The 26,255-nt window shown below is 39.8% G+C and overlaps 1 protein-coding gene across 1 annotated transcript; it reads right to left on the bottom strand.

Moving 5' to 3' along the window:
• On the bottom strand, positions 1-25,072 carry LOC307264395 (zinc finger MYM-type protein 4-like). The gene is made up of 36 exons (XM_080045805.1): positions 24,995-25,072; positions 23,429-24,109; positions 22,896-22,969; positions 22,404-22,574; positions 20,419-20,579; positions 19,663-19,828; positions 19,310-19,504; positions 18,826-18,976; positions 18,356-18,423; positions 17,490-17,746; positions 16,721-16,877; positions 15,992-16,195; positions 15,324-15,477; positions 14,660-14,730; positions 14,073-14,162; positions 13,360-13,556; positions 12,426-12,597; positions 12,095-12,289; positions 11,522-11,663; positions 10,501-10,616; positions 9,961-10,095; positions 9,391-9,541; positions 8,903-9,075; positions 8,174-8,312; positions 7,537-7,659; positions 7,204-7,241; positions 6,899-7,028; positions 6,083-6,198; positions 5,428-5,611; positions 5,048-5,133; positions 4,292-4,454; positions 3,628-3,770; positions 3,272-3,386; positions 2,517-2,771; positions 1,851-1,971; positions 1-1,368 (listed from the first exon to the last, which is right to left on the bottom strand). Exons 2-36 carry the CDS (start codon positions 23,862-23,864, stop codon positions 1,155-1,157), a joined length of 5,463 nt encoding a protein of 1,820 aa, XP_079901931.1. The 5' UTR covers positions 23,865-24,109; positions 24,995-25,072; the 3' UTR covers positions 1-1,154.
• Between the last annotated feature and the right edge of the window lie 1,183 nt (positions 25,073-26,255).

Here is a 26,255-nt window from a genome sequence, read left to right on the forward strand (position 1 = left end):
TCGCTCTGATTGGTCAAAGTGTACAGCTCAGGTTCACTTTGACCAATTAGAAATCATATAAACCAGCTTTAACAAAATAAAGAAACAATCCGTGCCAAGAAATACGTAAAGTAAAAGGTTAACAGCAGTCCTTCCTTCTCACTAGGGCGGAAGTGCGCGGGTATAGTACTGGTTTTTTTTGTGTCTTTACAGTCTACAGTAAAAATGTCTTTTATTTTCAGTTTAAAACCAAAGTTTTCATTTACCCAGAACAAGGCGGCTTTGTGCGATGATTGTAGAAAATATGAGGTCTGAATTTTCAGTTTGAATGGAGCAATATTCAAAGTCCGTCTTTGTGAGACCGGCCCCTCAAACAGCAGCTGAACTAAGAGAGAGATAACGAGTCCAAACATTTTTCATCAACGTTCCAAACATGGTTAATTCGAGTTTGAAATAAAGGCTGCTTGTAAATTAAATTTTAACTGTAGGCAACATAATTAAACATGGATGTGAACCGTCATTATTTGGTAAAATGTTTAACCTTCCTTGTGATTTTATCAGAACTTGATGACCTTATTTTCTGTCTCTTTCTAATGTGTACCATCCTTAACACTTTATTTTAGGATGGACCTACGTCAGATTTTGTGTTATTTTAATTTATTTACAACTATAAACATACAGCTGTAAAAAAAAAAACAATAGCAGGACAGACTTGATAAGACCCGATGAAAGAAAATCTAATATAAACGACGAGTTTCAGAGACATAATTTCAACATTCATGTTTGATGGAATGTACAGTATTTCTTTCGAGCTTTAACACATATTTGGAATGGAGCCTGAAAAAAAAAAAAAAAAAAAAAAGATCTCAAATTAATAATAATAACTGTGGCTCAGGTGGTAGAGCGGGTCGGCCAAAAATCGGAGGGTTGGCGGTTCGATTCCCACCCTGCCACTTGGGTCATGGTTGTTGTGTCCTTGGGCAAGACACTTCACCCACCTTGCCTCGTGTGAATGTGTATGACTGCTGTATGTTTGTGGTGGTCGGATGGCCCGTAGGCGTGAAATGGTAGCCACGCTTCCGCCACCGATATAAGTGTGTGTGAATGGAACCTGGAACCCTGTAAAGCGCTATATAAATCCAATCCATTATTATCTCAAATTGAACTGCATTTCATCATTCTGAATCCTCCCTCTCTTGGGATATAGAAGGCGGGTCGTCTGCGTTATCTCGCTCCTGAAGTTCTCGGACGGCGAGGCTTCGAACAATCATGGCGTCCATCTTGGTGCTGTCCAGAGCGGAGCGGGAGAACCACAGAGGGCTGCTCGGGACACAGCGCCGGTTCGGCTGGAGGTAGAACAAGTCGTTGCGCTGCCTCACCGACTCTGGGCTGCAGGGAACCAGAAAATACAGTTAAGTTACTTCATGAGCAAATTGATACAGATACAAGGTTAATACAGGTAAGGTTAAGTTAAGTTACTTTATTGGTCAATGGTTATATATTGAAATTTGTCTTTTCGCATATCCCCTCTCAGGTTATTACACTCCAAAGGGGGTCAGAGCACAGGGTCAGCCATAGTACAGCTCCCCTGGAGCAGTTTGGGGTTAAGTGTCTTGCTCAAGGACACAATGGTAGAGATGGTGGGCACCGTAGATATAATAGCAGCCACCACTAGTTTTACTACTAACACCCTCCTGTCCGGTGCCGGGGATCGAACCAGCGACCTCATGGTTACTAGTCCCCTCTTTTCCTCTAGGCCATACTACCACCTATGACGAAGGTTCATGAGTTTAGATTGAGAGGTGATAGAAATCAGCATTTAAATCTTAAATTGATCAAGTCAGAAAAGATGAATGAATGAAGTTACAAACCACTTGGAGAGGTAGAACCGGTAGAGTCTGACTGGACAGCGGAGAGGGTTCTCCGTGTTCTCAGGCATCTCCAGGACTCTGTCATTTTTCTTACGCTTCTTGGCCGGGACACCGTCTGCATCTAATGAATGAACACACACACACACACACACACACACACACACTTTCTGTAAATGAAGTATAGTAACATTCCTACTTGTATTGCTTATTAAAATGTATTATGATTTTTAATAGGTTTGTTCACCAGACAAATTGTGTACAACAATTTCATAGTAAAGATAGTAACAAATAAAGAGAAAGCAAAAACAAAAAGTCTGCATAACTAAACATTAAAAAGTATTCTAAAGGTGCATTGAGGAACTTTCAGTTTGTGTTAAGTCTTGCACCCCCTTTGGACAAAAGCGGTAGTGTTTTTACTACGCCAGCTGTAGTTCCTGGGTGAGCGTATACCCATGACAAAGGTATTAAGAAACACTATATCAAAATAGCATTCTTTGCACTGATGGTCTCGATTGCTGTTACATGTCATTTATGATCATCAGAGGTAAAATAAGACTGTTTCAGAAATATTTAAAAGTTCCTCATAGCACCTTTATTTTAACAATTCAATATTCAAACAATACAATCAGGTACTCTTCTCTTAACCCTGCTTAATCCTGCTGGTACCTGTCTCAGCCTCAGTCTCGGTGGTGGATATGGGCGGGTAGAAGCGCAGGAAGGTGGTCTTGCTGTTGTTCTGGTTGGTTTTGGTGCAGCGCATGACGTGGGCGAAGGAGAGCTGCCGGTGCTGCTCCACCGCGCTGAAGCCAAAGAACTTGCAGAAGAAGAAGAGCAGCGTGTTGAGCAGCACGATGGGGGAGTACGCGCCCAACTGCTTACAGTCCCACAGGAAGTCCTCCTCCACACGCGAATGCACATAACCTGCACACAGAGGCACAGGGAATAGGTATTAATATCACAAATTTAGTGGGGGGGGGGCGCTGGTGGTGTAGTGGTTAGAGCGTCCCCCTAGAGGATTATACCTTGCAGCGGACCCGGGTTCGAATCCGACCCGGGTCAATTCTCTGCATGTCATACCCCTCTGCCCCATTTCAACAATGTTTCTACAAATCTGTCTAATAAAGTGCAAAAATAATCTTAAAAAAAAAAAAATAGGACAAACTTAAAAAGGTACAGTGTGTTATATCAGAGTAATAAACTAGTGACAGAGGCACAGGGAGATTCAACTAAAATACTATAACATTTTTGAACAGAATACATACAAGGGTAAAGTCTTAAAATGAATGCCAATATTTCCATATGCATATGTAGTTGAAATAAGGAATATTATAAATCAATAAAATGTAAACTTAACCTATATGAACATGAATCAGAAAGGTCTCAATGGGGGAAAACAGACAGTAACTAGTGCGATGACTCACCGCGGGCTGTGACTGAGGGTTTGAAACCTCTCAGGACCTTGGTGAAGGTCAGGGAGAACTTTTTGTAGATGGAATCGCTGAATATGTTCTCCAGGCGACCGCTCTCAAACAGGTGCTGCAGAGACACAACAAAAATAACATAAAGAAAAAAAAATAGATTTCTGACTGAGTTTGTTCTGCAGAAAATTATTTCATTTGTGTATAAATCCCTCCAGCAGATGGCACTGCTGCTTATAATAAAAGTAATTAAAAAGAACTCATATATGTATGAGTGAGTGAGTGAGTGAGTGAGTGAGTGAGTGAGTGAGTGAGTGAGTGAGTGAGTGTGTGTGTGTGTGTGTGTGTGTGTGTCTTGCCTGTTGAATGCTGAGGCAGAGGTAGAACAGGCTGTCAGGTGAGTACGGTTCTCCATCGGGTTGCTTCACCTCATCGATGAAGCAGCAGAGGCCGTCGCTCAGCTCGGTGGCAGAGCAGCGGATAATGTCCTCGTTTAACGTCACTGTGTTTGCACAACACAGAAGAAATACAGTCAGGAAGAGGACTAGTTATATCAAAATTATAAATTAAAAAGCTGCTCCGAGGCACTTTCAGATTGTGTTCATTCTTGCGCCCCCTTTGGACAAAAGCAGAAGTGTTTTTACTACGCCAGGTGTTGTTCCTGGGTGAGCGTACCCATAACAAAGGCATTAAGAAAAACAATATAATAATAGCATTCTTTGCACTGATGGTCTCATTTGCTGTTACATGTAATTTATGATCAACAGAGGAAAAATTTTACTTTTTCAGAAATATTTAAATGTTCCTCGCAGCACCTTTAAATAGCTTGTGCTTGAGATAACGGTGTATAATATCTTAAGTAATGAGAGGAAACAAGCTTTGGTTAACTATCTCGTGATCATCACATGAAAACAAAGGAAATAAAATGTATGATGATTCCATATAAGTTTAGGGCTTTTGTACAAAACAACTCAGGAGATTACTGAAAAATCTAATTCTTAAAAAAAAGTCAGAAGAACATACACGGAGCGAGGTCCATGTCGGTTTGTGAGTCCCTCCACTGTGTCCATCTCTTCCAGGCTTCTATTCCACATCCACTCGTCAGTTTGTTCTTCCTAGACACGGATAAGTCTTTATGTTCTGTGTCCTCTTCAGCTGCTGTGGACGGCTGCTGCATCTTACGACCCTTTGACAGAGAAGAGAGACGAGATTATTTTCGCCACAGAAAAAACAACAGCATGTAAGAAATAATAACCCGATCCTTTTGAAATAGGAAGACCTAGGAAAAGACAGAGAAATGCTCTGTTGGTCTCAAAATGAATCATTTAATGTATTTCTGGTCACATGCAAAGCAGTGAAGAATGATCTCGCAAGAATGTGTGCAAAATGTTCCAATATTAAACAATTTTACTTTTTGGACTGGGCGGACCCCGCTAGCAAATGGGTTGGACTTTCTCGCAAATCATGTATGAAAAAGTGTGTGTTTGTGTGTGTGTGTGTGTGTGTGTGTGTGTGTGTGTGTGTGTGTGTGTGCGTGTGCGTGTGCGTGTGTGTGTGTGTGTGTGTGAAAAGGATTGTATCTATTTTCACAGTACAGATAGTGAAAGAGAGACCTTGGGAATCTTGGCTTGGGAGCCAGAAAGCAGTTGCATAGAAAAAAAAATTCAAGGCCACAGAACAGAAAGAATACAATATATTTCAAGTTAACTAAAACACACCAAATGAACAAGCACAACCTCTAAACTAAGTTATTTGTTGCTTTTATTTTATTTTTTTTACCTTGTTTTTGTTGTGGACTTTCCTGGCAGGTTGTTCTAACATAGGAGTTGTCGGCCGAGCTTGAGGCGCACTGGGCATGCTCACTTCTAAAAACAAAGGCATGGTTACATCTTGTATTTTTGATACTGATGTTAATTTATTAACACTGTCCCTATCAAAAAATCGAATAAATATAAATATAATAAACATAATGACTGCAGGTATAAGGTTAAGCTGACCAGCAACTTGTTTACTACAATACAAGCTCCCTAACAAATACATTCAATAAAATTAAATATACATTTGTCTAATAAACTTTCTCGATCCAGCAGTTTCCCTTTCTTCCTCATGTCCAAACATAAAATCATCACTTCATTTAATATTCATCTAATTTCTTTTACCCTTTGAAGCAGACATTTCTTCTCCTTCTTCGTCCTCTCTCTCGTTCTTCTTCTCTTCTGTTTTCTCCGTCTCACACGTCTGGAAGTCGAGCTCCTCCTCCTCCGGTTTGGTTTTCTTCTTCGTGGGTTTCAGGGTCAGATCAGTGCGGTCCGCCGACACAGGAACAAACAGCGGCACAGGAAGCTGCAGCAGGTCGCAAATTAAAACAGAGAAGAAGAATCTGTAAAAGCTGATAGTGGCAGCATGGAGGTGTGCTGCTTAACACCAAACAACATGACCATTAACCAACATGCGGTTATTTGTAGGAACTTTTTATATTAACTGGATAGTTGGACAATACAGAGTGGGAATGACTTCTGGCTCAGAAAACCAAGGACGTAGGTAATACAGTATATGAGTGATTCTTGAGAAGCGGGACAAAAGACCGTCTTGCAATATTAACTGCTGTTATGTTTAAAAATTAAAAATATTTTAAATTGTAGATGTTATTAGGGATTAAGAATAGAATGTCTGGGGCACAATTGTCCCCTTAAATTTAATTTTTATCATTAAAATGTCAAATATATGACACTTGTTATCAGGAAACCAAGGGTATAGTTAATATTTGTGTGTGAGCAAACAGTAAAACAGACTTCATGAGATGTGTAAACGTACCGGTACAGGCAGACCCAGCAGCCTTGGCGTGTACTGGCTGTACATGTTCAGAGGCAGAGGGACATACACCGGCACTGGGACGGGCAACACTATGACTCTGGGGTTATTAGAGGTTTCTGCACAAAACAAAAAGAAGAAGAAGAAGAAATCGTCATGACAACTTTTAATGCTGCAGATTTTTTTTATAATCTATATTTATACATGAGTTGGTTCAGACAAGCGTGTGTGTGTTGGCTTAATGCTGACCATTAACTAAAAGACTTTGAAAAGACTTAAATCTGAGACCGTCTCATATTTAAAGACAATTTGTCATTTAGTCACTGAGTTTTAAGTCACAAACCATAAGTTTCTTTTCTTATAAGACTGGGGATCTTGCAGTGTTACTATTTGAATGACTACAACTAGATTCCTTTTGCGTGTGCCAAAATGATTTCATAGGAACGTCAAGACGAGGAAAAGACTGACTTCAGACAGTTCAGTTCCGACATTGGAAATTTGTCTGCAACAGTGAAATCGATTGAGAAGTCGTTTGGTGAATGACAAGCTTAAAGGAATACTTTCCCCATACCCTCAGTCTTCCCTTGGCCCAGCTGTTCTGTTAATCCTAACCCTACATTTTTACCAGTGCGATGTCACACTAGTAAAATGTAGGGTTAGACGGTGAGACCATAAAACACTTTTTCTGCCTTTTCTCAGGCTAGGATGAACAGATTTAAAAAAAAATATATAAGTAGGTCTTTAATATGGAGGTTTACAGGATGCACCTGAAGTATTCACAGCATCACCTGAAAAGTGCATTTGGCCGATGTCTGTTACCTGTCTGTGTCTCTGTCTGCGTCTCTGTGTCGACTGTCTGTGTTCTACAGGAGATTCCTTTGTTATGGACCAACGGAGTGCACAGCGTGGATTTGTTCTTCAGTTCCGGGGAAACTGTCTGAACACTGGCCTGAAGAACAATTCAAATAATATCATCTTCCAAATGTAAAAATACTTCAAACGTTAAAAATGTAAAAGGTGTACAACTGAACTGCATATGCTGTAATTACCATGCAGCTGCTACGGTTATATATTGGATGATTCATATGTATACTAAGCAGTATTGGTTTGTTTTAAGTACTTACATGTCCAACAACATGTGTTTTAATGTCAGGGAGAGAGACTGTGGAGAAAATACAGAGTTTCAGTCAGATAAACAGCAGAACCAAATTATGAATAGCAGTTTAATTTCTCACAATAAACAGCTATTCTGTGTGTGAGAGTGGGTGAGTGAGTGAATGGGTGGGTGAGTGAGTGAGTGAGTGAGTGAGTGAGTGAGTGAGTGAGTGAGTGAGTGAGTGAGTGAGTGAGTGAGTGAGTGAGTGAGTGAGTGAGTGAGTGAGTGAGTGAGTGAGTGAGTGAGTGAGTGAGTGAGTCTGCGTGCGTGTGTGTGTGTGTGTGTGTGTGTGTGTGTGTACCATGCTGCGTAGAACTTGCAGATGCCCTGGGCTGCCGAGCCAAAGCGCCAGCGAGTGAGATAACGTTAGCGATGATCGGGGAGGATGCCACTGCGTGTTCAGATCCAGGAAGTGAAGACACTCCTGGCAGGAAACAAAATGGAGTCAGTGATTAGTGATCGAGCTCATGACATTATCTATAATAAACAAAAACAAAAGTCCAACCAGAAGGTTTCAGGTAAATCCAAACTACCTAAAAATCTAAACAAAATCACTCAAAGGGATATACAACTTCAACTATTATAAGTCTCACCACGTAAAGGCAAGATTTTTGATTTGAATAGAGGATTCAGCATGGAGCAGTTAGACAATTAAATCACAACAAATGACTGACTGTTGTGTTATGTTAGAAATGGTGCCTTTTAAAATGTCTGACCCAATCTACTTAATAATTTAAAGCGACAATAATCGATATTGCCATGTGATCGACTGACAACCTGTCCATGCCGTGACCCGCCTCTTACAATAAGCAGGTGTAGGTGATGGAGGTAAAACAATTATAAACGGCCTTTTCTGGTCCAACAAGCCTGAAATCCAGTAGAAATATCGACACAAACTGGTTTTTAAACAACAAAACAGGCAAGCTAACAGTACATACCTGTGTTGGACAGCTGCACTACTTTTCCATTGCAGAAATGCAGGACACAATTCAGGTCACAGAAGTGTTTGACTTCTCCCAGCAGAGGGAGACTCTGCCTCAGTTTCCCCTCACGGCCGCAGGTGTCGCACTTTGCAACCTGAGGAGAGAAAACAGACCCCGAGTTCCAAATCACATACTCTTTCTTTTTACTACACTACATACTTAAGTACAGAAGAGTTTTAGGGCCACAGGAGAGAGAAAAAAATCAGATGAGAAAGATTTTTTTTTTCATTATGTCAAGAAATGTCAAGAATAAAGATGAATACTCCAAAATGCTATTGGAGTTAGTGGGGCATTTATGTATTTTCAGCACACTACAATTGGCGTGCATGTATTGGGACATCCTAAATCTTTTTCTGGCATACTGAATAGGAGGGAAGTATGGGGATTGGAACGCAGTGAGAGTAAATGTACAATAAAAATTCTATCATCAATTTAGGATTTTAATAAGAGCTGCAACTAAAAGTTAGTTTCACTAAACATAAATAGATTATCGAAATATCCGCTATATAATATTAATATTAAATAATATTGTCTAAATTAATTATTTGGTTGATAAAAATGTCAGAGGAAAATAGCATTCTTAGCACTGATCTCTCGTCTCGTTTGGTGTTGCATATAATTGATGATCATCAGAGGGAAAAATTAGACTGTTTCAGAAATATTTGTATATCCAGCTCTACTTACGTGGCAGCTGAGCGTGTTGTATTTCCAGTTGCACTCCTCGGAGCAGAACTCCTGGTCCAGGCCTTCGTAGCGCCTCGTCACCACCTTCTGAGAGGTGGAGAGGCAGTACGCACACGAGTGACAGTGATCGCCCCATTTCTTCTCCAGCTCGTTGCAATACAGCATCTTGCAGCCTGGAAATTGGGGTTCGACAGGTTATATTTATTATTATTTATTTTTTGGGGGCATTTTTCATGCTTTTTAATGACAGTTTGGAGAGACAGAGGTGAAATAGAGCAGAGAGGGGAATGACATGCACAGAATGACCACGGGCCGGATTCTAACCTGTGGTCTGCTGTGAAGAGGACTGAGCTTCTGTTGGGGGGGGGGGGGGGGCTCTAACCAATACACCACGAACGCACCCCAGGTTTTTAATACTGATTTTTTCCTCTATTGTTTTTCTATATGTGAATATTTTTTTACAGTAATAATCCCTGCATTATTGGTACCGTCGTTGCAGAAGTAGCAGTCCTGGCCGTCGATTCTCTTGGCTTCTGTGACGACCTTTTCCTTCTGACAATATTCACACCTGCCCACCATGTTGTTCAGCTTCTTATACTCTTGAGAACAGGCCAGGCTGCACACGAAATGCATTTTCCCCTGTGCACAAACACATACACATTTTAACAAAGAGTTACAAAAGTCTTAATGTGCTGTATGTAACGGTTTCCAATCCCTCACAGTAGGATGTTTCCAGCTGGTATGTCAACGCTCTCACAAAAAAAAAAATGTAATTCAATGAAAAAAAACTTGAAATTCCAATAGGTTGGGATTTAAAAAAGGTGCTACAAGGAACTTTAAAATATTTCAGAAACAGTCTCATTTTACCACTGATGATCATAAATTACATGTAACAGCAAACTAGACCATCAGTGCAAAGAATGCTATTTTTTTTTTGTCCAACAGGGGGGCAAGAATTGATTACAAACTTGCTTGTTGAATGATACCTAATCGCAGCCTGACAGCTTTATATTTTTTTAATTATTTTATTCAATCTTAAAAGAACAAACCCAACTCACCTTTTGCTGGACGACTTTGGGTGTGGTTTGTAAAATGCTTTGACACTGTGCGCACGGCAGTTTATCTGGTAACAGGAATTCACACTTGGTTTGGTCGGGACGTCCCGCTGGGTTAGTGGCAGCATTCGTCTTGTTCTGTGTCACAAAGGTTTAATAACATGTGGCATTAACTGGGTGAAACACCTAGGGAGCATGGTTATCTTCACAGAAGGGTAAAATTAAGTTAATCCATTGAAACTAACTATAAAAAAGGCAATACGTTATATTTCTTTATCATCAAAAAAATCCCACAAAAACACCAATTAGCTAGTTGTATATTTTCCTATTTCCCTACGCTGTCTGCGCCTTTCAGCCTTTCAAAGCCCATTGTTTCCTAGATGTAAATCTTTAAAAACGGATCACAAATATAAAATGTCACTTTAAAACGTCTTGGTAATTCTCTGGAACAGTGGAGCATAACAGCAAACTAGTGCATTTGTTAAGAGCAACCCTGAGTATACATGGTATGAGCTGTATAGTTAAAGCTATGGGTGGTATTACCTCAAAAGCCATGGCACAGTCTACAGTGCAAAAGTTTCTGATGGAGGAATCGGCCATGGCGAGGTGGCAGGTGGGCAATTTGACCTTACCACAGTGATCACACTTCAATGGAATACCTGTGGGTAGGGGGGGGAGAGAGAGAGAGAGATAGAGAGATGTATAGAGAGAGAGAGAGAGAGAGAGAGAGAGAGAGATGTATAGAGAGAGAGAGAGAAAGAAGGGTTTCATGATATAAATAATAACATAAGTACTAATATTACACGTGAGTGAACCTGTACAATCTCTAGTCTCAATTGCACATCACCACAAATGACAGAAGATAGTCAAGAGAAAAGAGTTACAAAGAAAAAAATAAATAAGAAAAAAAAGGGTGGTAGGATGGCCAAGAGGAAAGGGGGCAGACCAGTAACCATGAGGTCTCTGGTTGGATCCCCGGCACCGGACATGAGGGTGTTAGTAGTGAAACTGGTGACTGGTATTACATCTACAGTGCCCCACCATCTCTACCATTGTGTCCTTGAGCAAGACACTTAACCCCAAACTGCTCCATGGGCGCTGTGCTATGGCTGACCCTGTGCTCTGACCCCCTCTGAAGTGTTGTAACTTGAGAGGGAATATAAGGAGAACGAATTTCGATGTACCTTGTGTAAATTGACTAATAAAGAAACTTAACTTAGCATAGAAGATAAGGATTCAACAGTAAAACAGTTTTACCATTGAAACTGAACTAAACTTTCTTGACTAAATTTGAGTCAGGTGATCAAGAAAATGAATAATTGTGAAAATGTGGCTAATGTAGTTTCTATGCGAGCAGAATTTATTATTGTTTTAAAAAAAATATTTTGCATGTACAGTATTGAGATATATTTCCTCAACCTTGTAAAGATTAACACTTTTTAAAACAGCAGAAGCAGTAAAGTAAGATTGTGCTTCATACTATATGACTGTGACGGACTGTATTTTATGTTGTTTAAACTGTAATAAAAATATTTCTGAAAAAAAAAAAATTTGAGTGAGGTACCTGAAGCTTGGATCTTTGACGCTGTCACACAACAGCTGCTGCAGAAAAACTCCACCACGTTCTCACTGTTCTTGTCTTCAACCATTTCTGAGATTGGATGAGAGGTGCGGCACATGGCACACGGCTGAGGGGTTTGGATATTCTGAAAAAGTGTAAAAAAAAAAAAGCAAAGATAGATAATATAGTACATTAACAAACTGTGACTCAGTCAGTCAGTCAGTTTAAATTGAGTAAATCGATGAAGTCACCTCATTGTGAGTGATTGGTAGAACCGAGGGACGTTCAAAAAAAGCATTTTTTAAATGTTGCCCAGAATGGATTTTATAAAGGTGAATTCTGCACAATTCTTGTTGTCAAAATCCTTTTTTGTAAAAATCAGTGAATATCTCCTCACAACCTACCTGTACATAATGCCTACAGGGGATTTCACCCTATTCATTTTTAATTAACAAAAACTAGGCATTTTTACAAGCTTTTAAAATAAGTTCCTAAACTTTATAATAATAAATTAAAAATAAATTTTAAAAAAAAGGTAGGAAATGTACAATTCCTCCTGAATTTTTTTTTTTTTACCTGTTTGAATTGTGCCAGACACTGTGTGGTGCAGAGGGTTTCACTTTCATGCTCCATATTGAGGAAGAGCGGTTTCCAGCAGTGGGAGCGACAGTTCTTACAGAAGAAAAGTTTGTTCACTTGACAGATGCGAAGGAAACACACGTCGCTGCAGACATGGTGGACCACGTCTTGTTCTATGATCTCATGTTTACTCTGTGGGACGAGAAACAAAATGGAGAATGGTAAATGGACTCCACTTATAAAGCTCTTTTCCCTGGTTTTTCACAGACCCAAAGCACTACTACTACTACTAGCTGTAGTTTGGTCTGGCTGTGCGAGATTTACTTACAATGCAATCTCTGTTGCACATGCGGCAATGATGGGACTTTGAGGGGGCGGGCGCAATGGGCTTTTTGGCGGACATGTTTCTGCTGGAGGAGAGGCAGGTCGGGCTGCAGAAATATGTCTTTGTCCCGTCGCTGTCCACCGGAGCCTCGACCTCCTGTGTCTGTGTTACTGTCCTGAGAGAACCAGAAAGGGTTTCATCAGTTTTAATGTCTTTGACAATCACAGTGTATTTTCTTTATTTTTCTTTATTTAACCTTTATTTATACTCGAGAGATCAATTGGGGTGGCCCACATTTGCAATGATGCAGAGTCAAACAAATGCAAAGCAAAAACAATACATACACAATATACAATGCAATTGCATCAAATACACAACAAGCTGATAAAGAATATAAAGCTGATAACGGTGTATAACGGTGTAATAGGGCCTTTGTAGGTAAAATATCAATTATGAAGCTGATAAATAGGGGTAATATTCAGAGAAAAGAAAATAGAAATTTAAGAAGAATTGAAATTAAATTAAACTATGATTTTAAATATTCTCTGAGATTATAAAGTAAAACATTTGCGAAAGAAAATTTCAATCATTTAAATGTAAGCGAAACATGATGTATCTGAGTTTTGATTTGGCCAAAGAAGCTGCCACTAGCCTATTCATGCACAAAAAAATATATATATAATTTTTGAGTTAAATCTTAGAGAATTTCACGTGGTAGTTTTTTTCCATAGATTTAATACTTTTGTCTTCGAAATTTAAAAATTCTCTCTCAGGATATGAACGCCCTCCCTCATCTCCACACTATTTATTTATTCCTTTTATTTCTTGTAGGGTTGAGTGCTGCTGAATGAAACATAAAGTGAAGGGAATTCCATTAAAAGGAGTCAGAGGAAAAGGGAGACATTTTGAGACAGACACAAAGTACTGTAGGACTCACTGAAGGCAGAAGTGGCAGGTCTTCTTCACTGTTTTCATTTGGTAGGTTTTCAAAAGGCACGCGGTGGAGCAGAAGATCTCGACGTGGTTTTTCCTCTGATAGACCGTCTCTCCGTTCAACAGGACCTTTTGGCAGTGGGAGCACGACGCGGGCAGATCCATACTGGTCTGGGTCGACTCCGTGGCCGCAGAGTCGCACTGCAAGGAGAAAACTGAACCGATCAGCGGGTTCTCCTGACGAAAACAAATTACAAACATTACTTCTCTTCTTATGCTATGTGAAAATTAATTCACACACACACACACACACACACACACACACACACACACACACACACACACACACACACACACACACACACACACACACACACACACACACACACACACACACACACACACACACACACACACACACACACACACACTTGAAGAAAACAAAACATTATGTCTCTTCTACGGTTTTCCTCACTTGTCATGTCAGCATCAGCATTATCTTCGCTATATTTATTATTTAGATCTATTAAATCTATTTCTATGTATGGGGGAGGGGAACTCCTAGGACACAGTACAGACAGGTAGGGGATCATGAGGTGAATGATGTACACTGACTTTGAGAAAAGGTGATTTTGGCAACAAGCATTCTCCAGAATCGTTGACTCCACCTTTAAATGTGTTCCATTCAATACTAGAACTTTTAACTTGGAATTGTACCTTCACCACATTAGACTCGTCCTTTATGTTTTCTGTGGGAAGGGACAAGAGATCGTCTTTGCAGTCCTCATCGATGGGCTCCTCTTTTATCTAGATGAAAAGTATAGAGAGACAAGGAATATCTGCGTTACATTTACAACAAGGGGACTTAATGGTGATTATGTCAGCTAAATCTACTTGTTCGAACGTGTACACTGCCTCCTGCCAACTTTACTGAAATTTGTCTCACACAACACAACAAAACCACATTCACGCTGTGGATGCTCAAATCAGAGAAGTGGTTAAAAGTCAGGCCTTGAATCAGTATAGTAAAATGATTTCAGAATACATTATTACATTATAATAAAAGTTCTACTACATATTTAATTGACTTATTCATTGTGTTTTCCATTGTTGAAGTATTCTCGTAGCACCTTTAAGGTATATACTTCTTAGTCTTACATTTTTAGATTTTGAAGTATTAGGCACATATTCTTTTTACACTTCTTATTTATATTCTAAAATTCTATTCTAAAAACATTTAAATAAATTTCCCCCAGGTTATCAATAAAGTATTTTTTATGGTGATTATTACACATTATACTCACACAGCCCAAACTTAGTAACGACGGCTTCACTTCTTTAACATCGATCTCGTCCAATGTTGAGGCGCTTTTTCCTGTAAAGACAACGTCAATGAATCAGGTTTATTAAAAATATCAAACTGCGATTACTGTGATATGATTTGCGAGATGGAATGATCACTTTTACATTATTCTCATTTCATTGAAAAACATATTAAAAGGATTTGTGTGTGAATCTGTATCAAACAAATATGTTTTCTTAAGTCGTTAGATTCTGATGTGTAGGCAGCACATCTCTGCAGGACGGCAATATTTAAAATGTTATTTTGAGACACATTTATGGCACCTTCCTCCGATTTTAAAATTGGAACATGTCATAGTAAAATTCTTATTAAATATTGATTCATTGTTGGTATATAAAAACAAATCTATTAATTGTGCAGACTGACCTCAAGACACTAAATAACACACTGTCACAAATCTAGAATACATAGGCATAGCAGTGCATGTATAGCAGATGAGATTTTTCTTTCTACATATCTGGTTCTCAACATCTCAACAACTAACAGCCTCCTGTCTGGTGCCGGGGATCGAACCAGAGACCTCATGGTTACTGGTCGGCCCCTCTTCCTCTAGACCATCCTACCTAAGGAATGTAAGTAAAGGCAGTGAAGAGTGTGTGTGGTACCTGTCACTGTAAGAGCCTGGGCCTTGTGAACCATCATACATCTGTTGCTACAGAAGAAGTCCAGGATTCTTCCCTCCTCGTTCCTGCGTTCCACCATGTCGGACATCTGATGGGACGTCTGGCACATCGGGCAGAGCTGAGGCGTCTCGATTGCCTGTAAAGTAAGACATAAATATTAAAAGCAGCGAGCAGTGTTGACATGCCCCTCGAAGCATGCTGCGCTATATTTCCCGTCACCAGCAGATGGCGCTAGGACTGTGCTTAATATCAATGTGATGATCCTCAAGCCTGGGCTCTTACCATTCTTTTTTAGTTTTTTTTACTTCTTGATTCACTGATTTTCAGAAGTACAAAATTATACGCATAAGCTTCTCATAGAAACATATGCCAGGGGAAATACAAATATTAAAAAAATAAATAATAAGCAATTCACAATCGACTATTATACTATTATATACACAATTACAAAGACAACAGAAGAGCACAAACAAAATGTTTTCATGCCTTTAGTATTGGAAGTGTCATATCGTTTCTGAATAATGGTAAAATCTTTGTATCAATGTGTCGGAATGTTCTCTCAAAGGCATATCATTCAAGACTATTGCGTTTATGTTGCTTTTCAAATCAAATGAAGTGACCGTGATTGTGTGACGTAGTTTTTCCCGCACCTCTTTGTACTTGACCAGACATTGGTCATTACAGATGGATGCAGTGCCGTCTTCGGTCTTCAGCGAGAGCCATTTGTGGGGGCAGAGCGAGCCGCAAACCTCACAGACGAACACCGGCAGGTCGTGGGCTTTGTGGAAGTTTATGTAGCAGGTTTCGCTACAGATCTTAGTCACTGAGCCGCCCAGGGTCCACCTGTCTTTGCCCTGAGGATGAGAAGGAAGAAAAGCATGTTAACGTTACTGCCAGAAATACTCACCCAAACCATGTGTAATAGTTAAAAAGGCTGAAAATAATCCCCCCCAAAAAATGCACTATTTGGAGCTATTTTTGAGTAATGTTCGCCAAAAATTACTAAGTACACTGTGTATTTGAAAGTGCTGAGGGCGTTTATGGTGTAGTGGTTAGAGAGCATCCGCCCCGGTTTGAGTCCGGCCCGTGGTCATTCTCTGCAGGTCTTCCCCTCTTTTCCCCATTTCATCTGTGTCTCTCTAAACTATCAATAAAAAAAGCTTAAAAATAGCCAAAAAAAATATTCCTAAAAAGAAAAGAAAGTGTTGACAGGCAAACTAATGCTAATTATTGGTTTAGGTCTTCTTGTGAAATTTGATGATGAAAAATATATAAAAAACCAAACAGTTTTTTCAGCCAAAATTAAAATATCACATCAAATCTGTACGACCCCAATCGTAGTGAAAAGTCAAACAAATAGTCAGTTTATATTTCCTTACATCGAACAATGTGTGGCACATCCCGCACTGCTTCCGAAGGGGTTTCGCGCTCCTCCTGGAGTTCACAGCAGCCAGGCAGGCGTTGCCGCACAGTTCCTTCATGGTTCCCAAATCATCCACGGGAGCCCGGATCATGGAATTAGGCCGATCTATCACCCTGCAAATAAAGAGATTCACCTTTATGAATAATGCTGCCAGTTGCTCATTGGGACCTTTGTAGCACGTCCAATATTGTCGGTGTCGTTTCCAAACTTTATGCTGGTGTTTGCCCATATTTCTAAATGTCTGCATACACAATCACAAAGAAAAAACTAAGGCGTGCCTGCAGCGCATGGATTTGTTTAAGAAGAGAGTGAAAGAGAGACTGCAGGATGCATCCAAAGGCATTACTAATAGCGATATAAAAGTGTGGTTTTCACTGATGGTCTTGTTTGCTGTTACAGGTCATTTATGATCACATATTTCATAAACATTTAAAAAAGTTAAATATCTTTTTTTTTTATACATCTTAAAATATTGGAATGTAATACAGTAGTTTCCCTCTCGACTCAATAGCATGCACACACACACACACACACACACACACACACACACACACACACACACACACACACACACACACACACACACACACACACACACACACACACACACACACACACACACACACACACACACACACACACACACACACACACACACACACACACACACACACACACACACACAAACAGAGCCTATACAGTATATTAGAATACCTCAAACTTACTTAAGGCAGTTGTAGCAGTGTTTGGTGTCGACCTTGATGTGGGGATACTTCTCAGAGAGGCAGGAGGCCGAGCACAGCACCTGTCTGGAGTTCCTCATCTGGTAAAACATTTCTCCTATGGGCAGCCGTGTGTCACAGTGGCAGCACACGACCCCGGACCTGGTGATGGTGTATATCGGTGTGTCGGACTCAGCGGGGGGAGCAGCATCTTCTTTGTGTTGGTTTACCATGGAGACCGGAACGGTTGGTAAGCTCTCCTATGTGGGGATAATGAGACAGCCATTGGTACAGGGAAAACTGATCTTAATATTTAATAAACTGCTGTCCACTTTCATGCTGTGTAACAATCAGGTAAATACACAGATAGGGACTACAGATGAAAATGAGCTTATAGCTAACTCTGGTACTGCTAATGAGCTGTGCATTGTCCCTGCTAAATAAACAAATAAATAAAAAAAGCTCAAATTCAAACATTATGACAAAGGAAAAAGATTTTAAGGTGGAGTGGAGTCAGCGATTCTTGAGAATGCTTGTTGTCAAAATATTTTTTTGTCAGAATTAGTGACAAATTACCTGTTTGTACTGTTTGTGCAATAGAAATGTTGGTGTTAATACACATCCTAGGCTCTGTAAACTGGTATGTAGCTAGCAACCTAGCCTTTACAGAGCCTAGGCTTAAATTGTAATAACACTGGGGGGGTTTTCAGCGCACAAACATTACAGACAGGTAACGTATCGTGAGATATTCACTGATTTTGACAACAAGCATACTCTAGAATCGCAAACTCTACCTATAAATTATACCTAGATATTTTATCTATCGCTACATGAAATGTATTTATTTTAAGAAGTGCACTCGCACTTACCTTATCCGATATCTGTTTTCCTGGCCAGCTTCTTTTCCTCTTATTCAACTGAGATTCGCTCCCGTTTTCTGAAAGAAACATGTGATTAATAAATATAGGTACTGTACATACACTTACACCATTAAATATTTAGTAAATGATTTATAAAACAATATAATGTAGTTGAAGGCAGATATAAGGACATGGTAGCTGCTTGTTAAATGTTCAGTAGTTGTGAACAATTAGAACTTCTCTTCTGAAGACATACTTTATATTATTGTAACTTTGTTGTTTATTATTTAACTCAACATGACATTGACTGACATTTTAACTCGACATCATTGCAAATGAGGCTCACCCCTCAATTGATCTCTCGAGTATAAATAAAGGTTAAATGAAAAAAATTAAATGTGTGCTGTGAACACTGGCTAAAGAGGACATACAGTAAACCACATTGGAGTGAATAGAGAAAGATCAATATTGTGCCGTACCTAGAAGCTTGTATGAAGCACGGTAAGACGTCACACAGTTGGGATTGCAGAAGAGCTCCACCACGTTGTCCTCCTTTAGGTAATTAAACATTTCTGACATCGGCCGAGACTTTTTGCAAATGGTGCATTCAAGGGATTTCTTAGTGTTCTGCTAAATAATACAAAAAGAAAAAAAAATACTGTCAGTGATGTTGAATAGTGATTATTTTAAATCCCTTATATCAGTTAATACGCGATTTAAAGCCTTTGCCCTTAGTTCCAATTAAGGGAAAAGGTAATGCTATAGCAATTAGCAAACAAAGATATTTCAGACAACAGTTGGATTTTCGACTTCATGGCAACAGTTTGGAGAAGCAGCAACTGGATGATATACCGTTATGCAAGCTGCAAAATGTTCTCTCTTTAGCAATTAATAAATAAAAGGCAAAAAAATGCCCAAAAAATAACAAAAATAAATAAATAACTAATTTTGATACTTCTGCACCTTCTTGAACTCGCCCAGACACTTATGAGTGCAGAAGGTTTTGGTCTCTTGCTGCAGATTCAGGATCAGCGGTTTCTTCAGGCAGTGGGAGTGACAGTTCTCACAGATAGACCTGCTGTAGCTTTTGAAATCTTCCAAACAGGAGTCGCTGCAAAACTTGTGCAGCGCTAGGTCCACGGTCAACTCACACGTCGTCTATTAGGAGATAATAATGATGACGGAGCAGAGAGTACAACAATTTATAGAGTTTATAGTAAAAAGTATTTTGTCAGCATTGATTTTGATTTGAAAAATGTCATTTGAAGTTTTTGAAACTTGTAATAATAAAAAAAATATGATAGTTTTTTGTTTACAGTGCAAGATTTGTTGCAGGTGCGGCAGACAGATGACAGCTGTGGTGTTGGTGTGGAGACAGTGGGATACTTAAAGGAGCACAGACAGGTCGGACTGCAGAAATCCTTCATGGTTCCCTTGACGTCTACTGCAGCCATGATGAGGTCAATAGGCTGCAATATCGCCCTGACGGAACAAGAAGGGGAGGTGATTAAAAGTACAGTGTATAATATAATATTGGAGTAATATTATATTATTATTATTATATATTTTGGCATAATCTATCGGGGAAATATCTAGATCACAACACTCCCTTGGAAGAATTTACAGAAGCTACGGTGGCCTTCAAGGACAAGAAGCTGGTTACTAAAGATGGCATCAACCACTGCCTCAAGTCTTTCCACAATATCAAGTGATGAGGTGAAGATGTATTGAGTTATTTAATCTATAGTACTTCTTCTTCTAACAGAGCATCATGGCGGCGCACCCCGCTCCTATAGATATAAAATGCTCATTCTAAGTTGATCAAAGAAAATTTATTTACAAGCAATTATACACTTATTAGAAGATACTTATAACTATTATATTCCATTTCTACCGAGTCTGTTCTGAAATTCCCTTTAAACACTGAACCATTACTGTGTTTAAGTGTTTATTTCGACTTCAAGAGGGCTCTATTAGCAATGAAAATACTACAAAAGGCTTTTATATACAAGATATAAAAAAGCAAAAACAGTGGTGTGAAAAAAATGAAGTATAGTTTTTCACAGACTCACTTGTGACAGTAGTAACAGGTCTTGGTGACGGGTTTGTTGATGGGGAACATTTCAAACAGACAGTCTTTGGAGCAGAAGACGTCTGTGAATCCTTTCTTCTGGTACGCGGTCTGGCCTCTCAACATGCTCTTCTTACAGTGGGAACAACTCATCTGCACTGCCTGGGGGTTTACAAAGAACACAGATGACTTGATTTATTACATTTTGTTATTTTGTACATTTTATAGAAACAGATGCCAAATTAACTGTAAGACTCTTGTTTGTGGTTATTTATTGCATGCAGCAATATATACGTACACTCCTTGATTGATAAAAAAAAGAAGAAAAGAGAAAATTCTGATTTTTGTAAAGCAATTCTGTATCAAATGTACCATAAAAAGTAAAACAACAAACTATAGGCCTACTGTATACCGTACTTTCCGCACTATATGCCGCACTGGACAATAGGCCGCAGGTGTTATAATGTTTAATTACCATATGTAAGAGTTCGTGCACAGAGGGGATTGTCGGGAAAGAGATGGCTGCTTGAGGAAGCTCCCATTTATTAACATTTCAACAAACAAGTTGCATATTTGCATAACGTACGTAAGTGTTACCATTTTGTGCAATAGTAGCTACTAGGGATGGGCACGAGTGTTTTCACTACTCGTGTGATCGCTTGCATTCCTCGAGGATCAATCGATTCCTCGTCAAACTTTTTTCTATTTTTAGGACGCAACGCATCTGTCTACAGAACAACGGTTGACCGCAATAAAGCGCTCAATGCTTATGTCAAACAGTCACAGTTGCCATATGATATTAAGGATTTATTTTCCACAAGTTTAAAACACATTTTCCTCACTGAAAGTAATTAAATAAGCGGGCCACAATTTAAACCGATCGAGTAGGTCTGCGGTGGAGAGAGAAAAAAGAGAGAGAAAAAAAGCATGGGCTGTAGTTGGCTAACAATCAAAATAGACATTTAAAATAAGAAGGGCAGCAAATACAATAAAATTATTGTCCTACAATTTAAACACATAGATAGGCTAAATAACTCACCAAAGCAGTAGAAGTAGTAGGCTAGTATATCCAACCGCGTAATGCTCACTCCTGTCCGTGACTAATTACCGCGACTAATTCCTCGTTAACGGAACGTTACACCGTCGGCTTTTGAATCTCAATCCTATATTCCATAATAAAGGCTTCTTAAATGTCGTTTGCTCGAATGTGCACGAAGTCAGCCTGGCTTCTTGACTTTCCAAGTTTTCCAGCACCGCATTCAGCTCCGCGGTGCTGTGGAGACCACACACTGGCTGCGCTGCACGGAGGTGGCAGTTATTTGCGGTTTCTGTTTGACACAGCGCTTAGTTTATTTAACTTAAACTTTATATCCGTTTTGTGCCGTTTTGTACACGTATATAACATTTTAAAATAGGGGCGGCCCGCCGGCCGGCCTAAAGGCTACAAACACTAAAAAAAACAAAAAACGATTTTCCTCATCCACCAATCGAGATCATTTGAAACGAGGAGTACTCGAGTACTCCATTACTAACGCCCATCCCCAGTAGCTACAGAACATATACTGTGCTGTGTAATAACAGGGTCGAAAAACGGGGAAAAAGTCGCGGCTTGTAGTCCGAAAAGTACGGTAATTGTTTATTTTCTGGCATCTTCTCCATTTTTACACTTAATATATAGATTGCAATTTGACCAACCGTCCTCTTAAGATGACTCAATAACTGAGTATACTGTAATATATAACAAACATTAAAAAATATGAAACCTTGAATAAATATTTAAAGACGTATATACATTTATTTTCCTCTGTGCATTGTAATTTTGAGACATTTGAACGTCTTTTTAAACATTAGATTAGCATATACTCTGCTCATATTACGAAATATTTTCAAACACAAAGTTATTTCAATCTTTGCATGTGACTAAAACACTTTCATAACTGCAATATTCATCTGACGATCAGTACATCATATCAATGTTTTGCCCACCTTCGCATCGCTATCACTCGGCTTGTTTTCTGGTTCTGTGAATGGAGGGGATGCTGGACACTCGTCACTTGACACTCTGTCGTTTTCTTCCTCGTGATTGGGCGGATCTTTCTCCGGCAAGTTAAGCATCGATGATAACTCGGAAATACGAACTGTACCCCGCAACTTCGCCTAAAGACAAAAAAACAGAAAAAGAAAATAGTCTGTTAGGTAAACTGTGAGGCTTGTTCAGGAAATTATGCAACTTTATGTTGAAATGTAAAATGAAGTTTTTTAATTTTTTACTTTATACTGAATATTCTTGTCATTTATTATTTCTAGCTTTGTTCGAATTTAATTTAAAGAAAAAAAACCTACATCAAAAAATCCAGAACAGTCATTAAACAGAGTGGTTTGCAAAAGTGTTTATTTAACGATTTAAAAAAATAATAATACTTATAATACCAGTTTTCAGTCAAAACAAGAGAAAATTGCAAGGAATTGGATACTCACAATGTCCAGTCTTCGGAGTAATATCTTCACTTCTTTCAATCCGGTAACTGCAGCTGAACCTTTGTCAGTTTTTTCTATAAATAATAAAAGAACAAATATGAGTGTAAAACTGATTTCTTTTATAGAATTAACACGTTTACAGTTTATATCGGATGGAATGCCATGACATTTTCTGCAGATATTCAGGATTATTCCCTACTGTCTTTGATAATACCCTGACTTTTCCTTTGGTGCACGGTGCATATTTTTTTACTTTTTGCAATGCATTAGCATTATCAATAAAGTTTTTGCTCACTTTTTCAACTAGAGTGCCTTGGTGTTCACTTGCTATTTCTCCCCCCCCCCCCAAAGAGCACCTTGTTAGGGATATTGTTTTTCATCGACCACCAAAAACAAGCGCTCCCTTTATCAGCCTTTCTTAAACGAACATGATCGAATTTGGGGATTTGTCTCCCCAATACATACTATATACATTAAAATTATGGCCTTGGTTTTGATCAACTTTTCCTTCGAGGCCACCGCATTTATTTTACCTGTATTCACTATGGGAGAGGAACTCCTGCTGTCTGAATCCATTCCGTTATTTTGTTCCAGTTCCTTCTCCTGATCTTCCTCTTCCACACGGTTCCCCTCATCATCATCCGTCTCCATGGTATCCTCCAGTTCCGCAACATTTTGGTCGTTGTCAGTTGAGCCGCCATCTTTCTCCTCAGCATCACTTTTGTCACTGTGCTGCTCTGTAACATCTTCTCCATCTTCTGGTATCCAAGGCGTTGCTACGGAGCCGGTCGTGCCATTATCTTCAATATTTTCCTGATTATTGGGAATGTCGTCATCCGTGTCTATGTCCATGTCAAAGTCCACGTTCATGTCCTCCTCGTCGATGTCGCTGAAGCTCATTTTTGTCGCGTCCGCGTTGCTAAGAGACATTGTTACATTCGGTGTGTCGATGTCAAAGCTTTCGGGCATTTCTTCAGACCCGCCGTCTTTCTCTGTGTTCACCTTATTGTCTGCCTCATGGTTGGCCTCTATTGCCTCTTGGTTGGACTCTATTGCCTCATGGTTGGATTCTTTTGCCTCATTGTTCGACTCTATTGCCTCTTGAGGCTCCGATGCCTCTGGTTCAGCCCCAGATCTGGACCGCTTGCCTCGGACACGTTTCCTGGAAGAAGAAGGAACTCTGGAACGTCTGCCGGCTTTTTTCCTTGTGGAACCTTAAGGGGAGATAGACGTAACAATGTGAGAAGATGATCTACACTTTTTTTTTTTATTATTATTTTTGGGCATTTTCAAGCTTTATTAGGTAGTTCAGAGTTAAAATGGGGAGACAGAGAGAGAGGGGGGATGACCTGCAGTAAAGGTCAACGGGTCGGACTTGAACCCGCGACCACTGCAACGAAGGCCGGAGCCAATATGGTACGCGCTCTATCCACTACGCCACCGGAGCGCCCGATAATCTACACTTAATCTTTCATTGTTGACTCTATTAACTGTAACGGTCACCATTTAATTTTTGTTTATATCAAGCATAGCTCTTCAACAGTCTTGTTGTAGTGCTGTATGTAGCAGCGGTAGGATAAAAGCATTCTTGCATAGAGACCAAAATACATTCAGAGTTTTCTTGTTGGTACACAAATCTACCTTAAATTGTTTATTAATTGTCCCAATTCAGCTTTATATAAGAAGGTAACCTTGTGCCAATAAAATATAAAATAAAGGGTTTTACCATAATCAATGCCACTGAAAATCTCTACTTTGAAAGAATGTATGATACAAATATTATATAGGTAATGGGGCGACTGTGGCTCAGGTGGTAGAGCGGGTCGGCTGATGATCAAAGGGTTGGAGGTTCGATCCCCGCCCTGCCACCTGTGTCATGGTTGTTGTGTCCTTGGGCAAGACACTTCACCCACCTTGCCTCGTGTGAATGTCGATGGTTAGCCTGGTGTATGAATGTGTGTGTCAATGGTAACGTGGGAAAGGAAAACAGGTCTCCCTTGCAAAAGAGTCTTCGGTCTCAATGGGATTTACCTGTATAAATAAAGGTTAAAAAAAAAAAAAAAAAAAAGGTAGTAATCGAATGTGTGTCTGGTACATACCACTCAGCTCAGGAGAGCTCTCCGATTCATTGCCGTCCTCTACAGCATCATGGTTTTCCACATCCCGCTCCAACCCATCTTCAAAAGAAAGCAAGAAATGTATTTAGACATTTGTAGCACCAAGAAACGTAGTTATCTGCAATCATGAGAACAAGCTAGCTAGTAAATATGAATGTCAAGAATTGAGCTTGAACAAAAAAATATGTCAGCAAATGTTTTTAAGGAAGGAATTGAAACAGGGCACCATTAGCTAGAGAAATGGACACGTACCTGCAATCTCCATTTCCTCAAAAGATTTTCCGTCGAACTTTTCAAAAGAGCCATTCTCCATCGCCGAGAGAAGCTCTAAGATTTTTGCAATGTCGACAGCCGCCTCTGGGGTCCGATAAAACTCTTTGTCAGTCCGAATGTTGCGGCGCAGCAGGTTGGCTAGCTCATCCAGATCGTCATCCGTGAGGCTGAGAATCTGGAAAACTCTAACAATGTACTTACGATAAAACAAAGACCTGAGGTCAGACGCGTGTTTTGCGCCACACCGATCTACAAAGCTGGCGATGCACCTGAGATCTTTGAAGACGCTTGTGCATTTGGCAACTGGCCTTGCAAATAAAAGGGGGTTGGTTTCATGTACGCCACACGTGACTCTCTTCTCCGCAAGCAGTGCTATTGCAGTGATAATCTGAGGAGTCAAAGTGACCGCACATTTTCTGCCGGTTTCGCTCGCTACATTAATCTTCACCGAGTGCTTGCACAGAATTTGCTCTGACTCTGACTGGGAAGCTGCAGCAGAGTCATCATGAGGCTCGCTCTGGTCCCTCTCCACAAAGGACTTCAGAGTTACTTTTGAAAAATCCACGTTTTTGTTTAACGTTGACACTTGCGCAACCGTCACTCTGAGCAGTGCGTTGTAGACCTGAGGGCTTTCGTACTTGGTCAGACTTTCAACTGCAGAAGCTGACGTCTTCTCCATAAACTGATAGAAAAGTTGCACGTCTTGTGTGAACGGCACGGTTGGTGGATTGTTTGCTTGTTTCAATGGACGGACTGCGCCCCATTCTTTTGCACACAACTTCATAAACGTCTCTGCGTCCTTCAAAGCCTGCTCGCCGGCATCTTCTTTGATCGCTATTGCCATGTTGATGTCTGCGATTGACTTGAGCGAATTACCCAATTTGAGCTGCAGTCTTGGTTTCAGAACTTTCATCTCTTCATCGACACCGCCGGCTGATCTCTCCGCAATCTCTTGCACAACCTCGAGTAC

Source organism: Ammodytes marinus (genome assembly GCF_949987685.1).
Source record: "Ammodytes marinus genome assembly, chromosome: 17".
In the NCBI taxonomy this organism is placed as follows: Eukaryota; Metazoa; Chordata; class Actinopteri; order Uranoscopiformes; family Ammodytidae; genus Ammodytes; species Ammodytes marinus.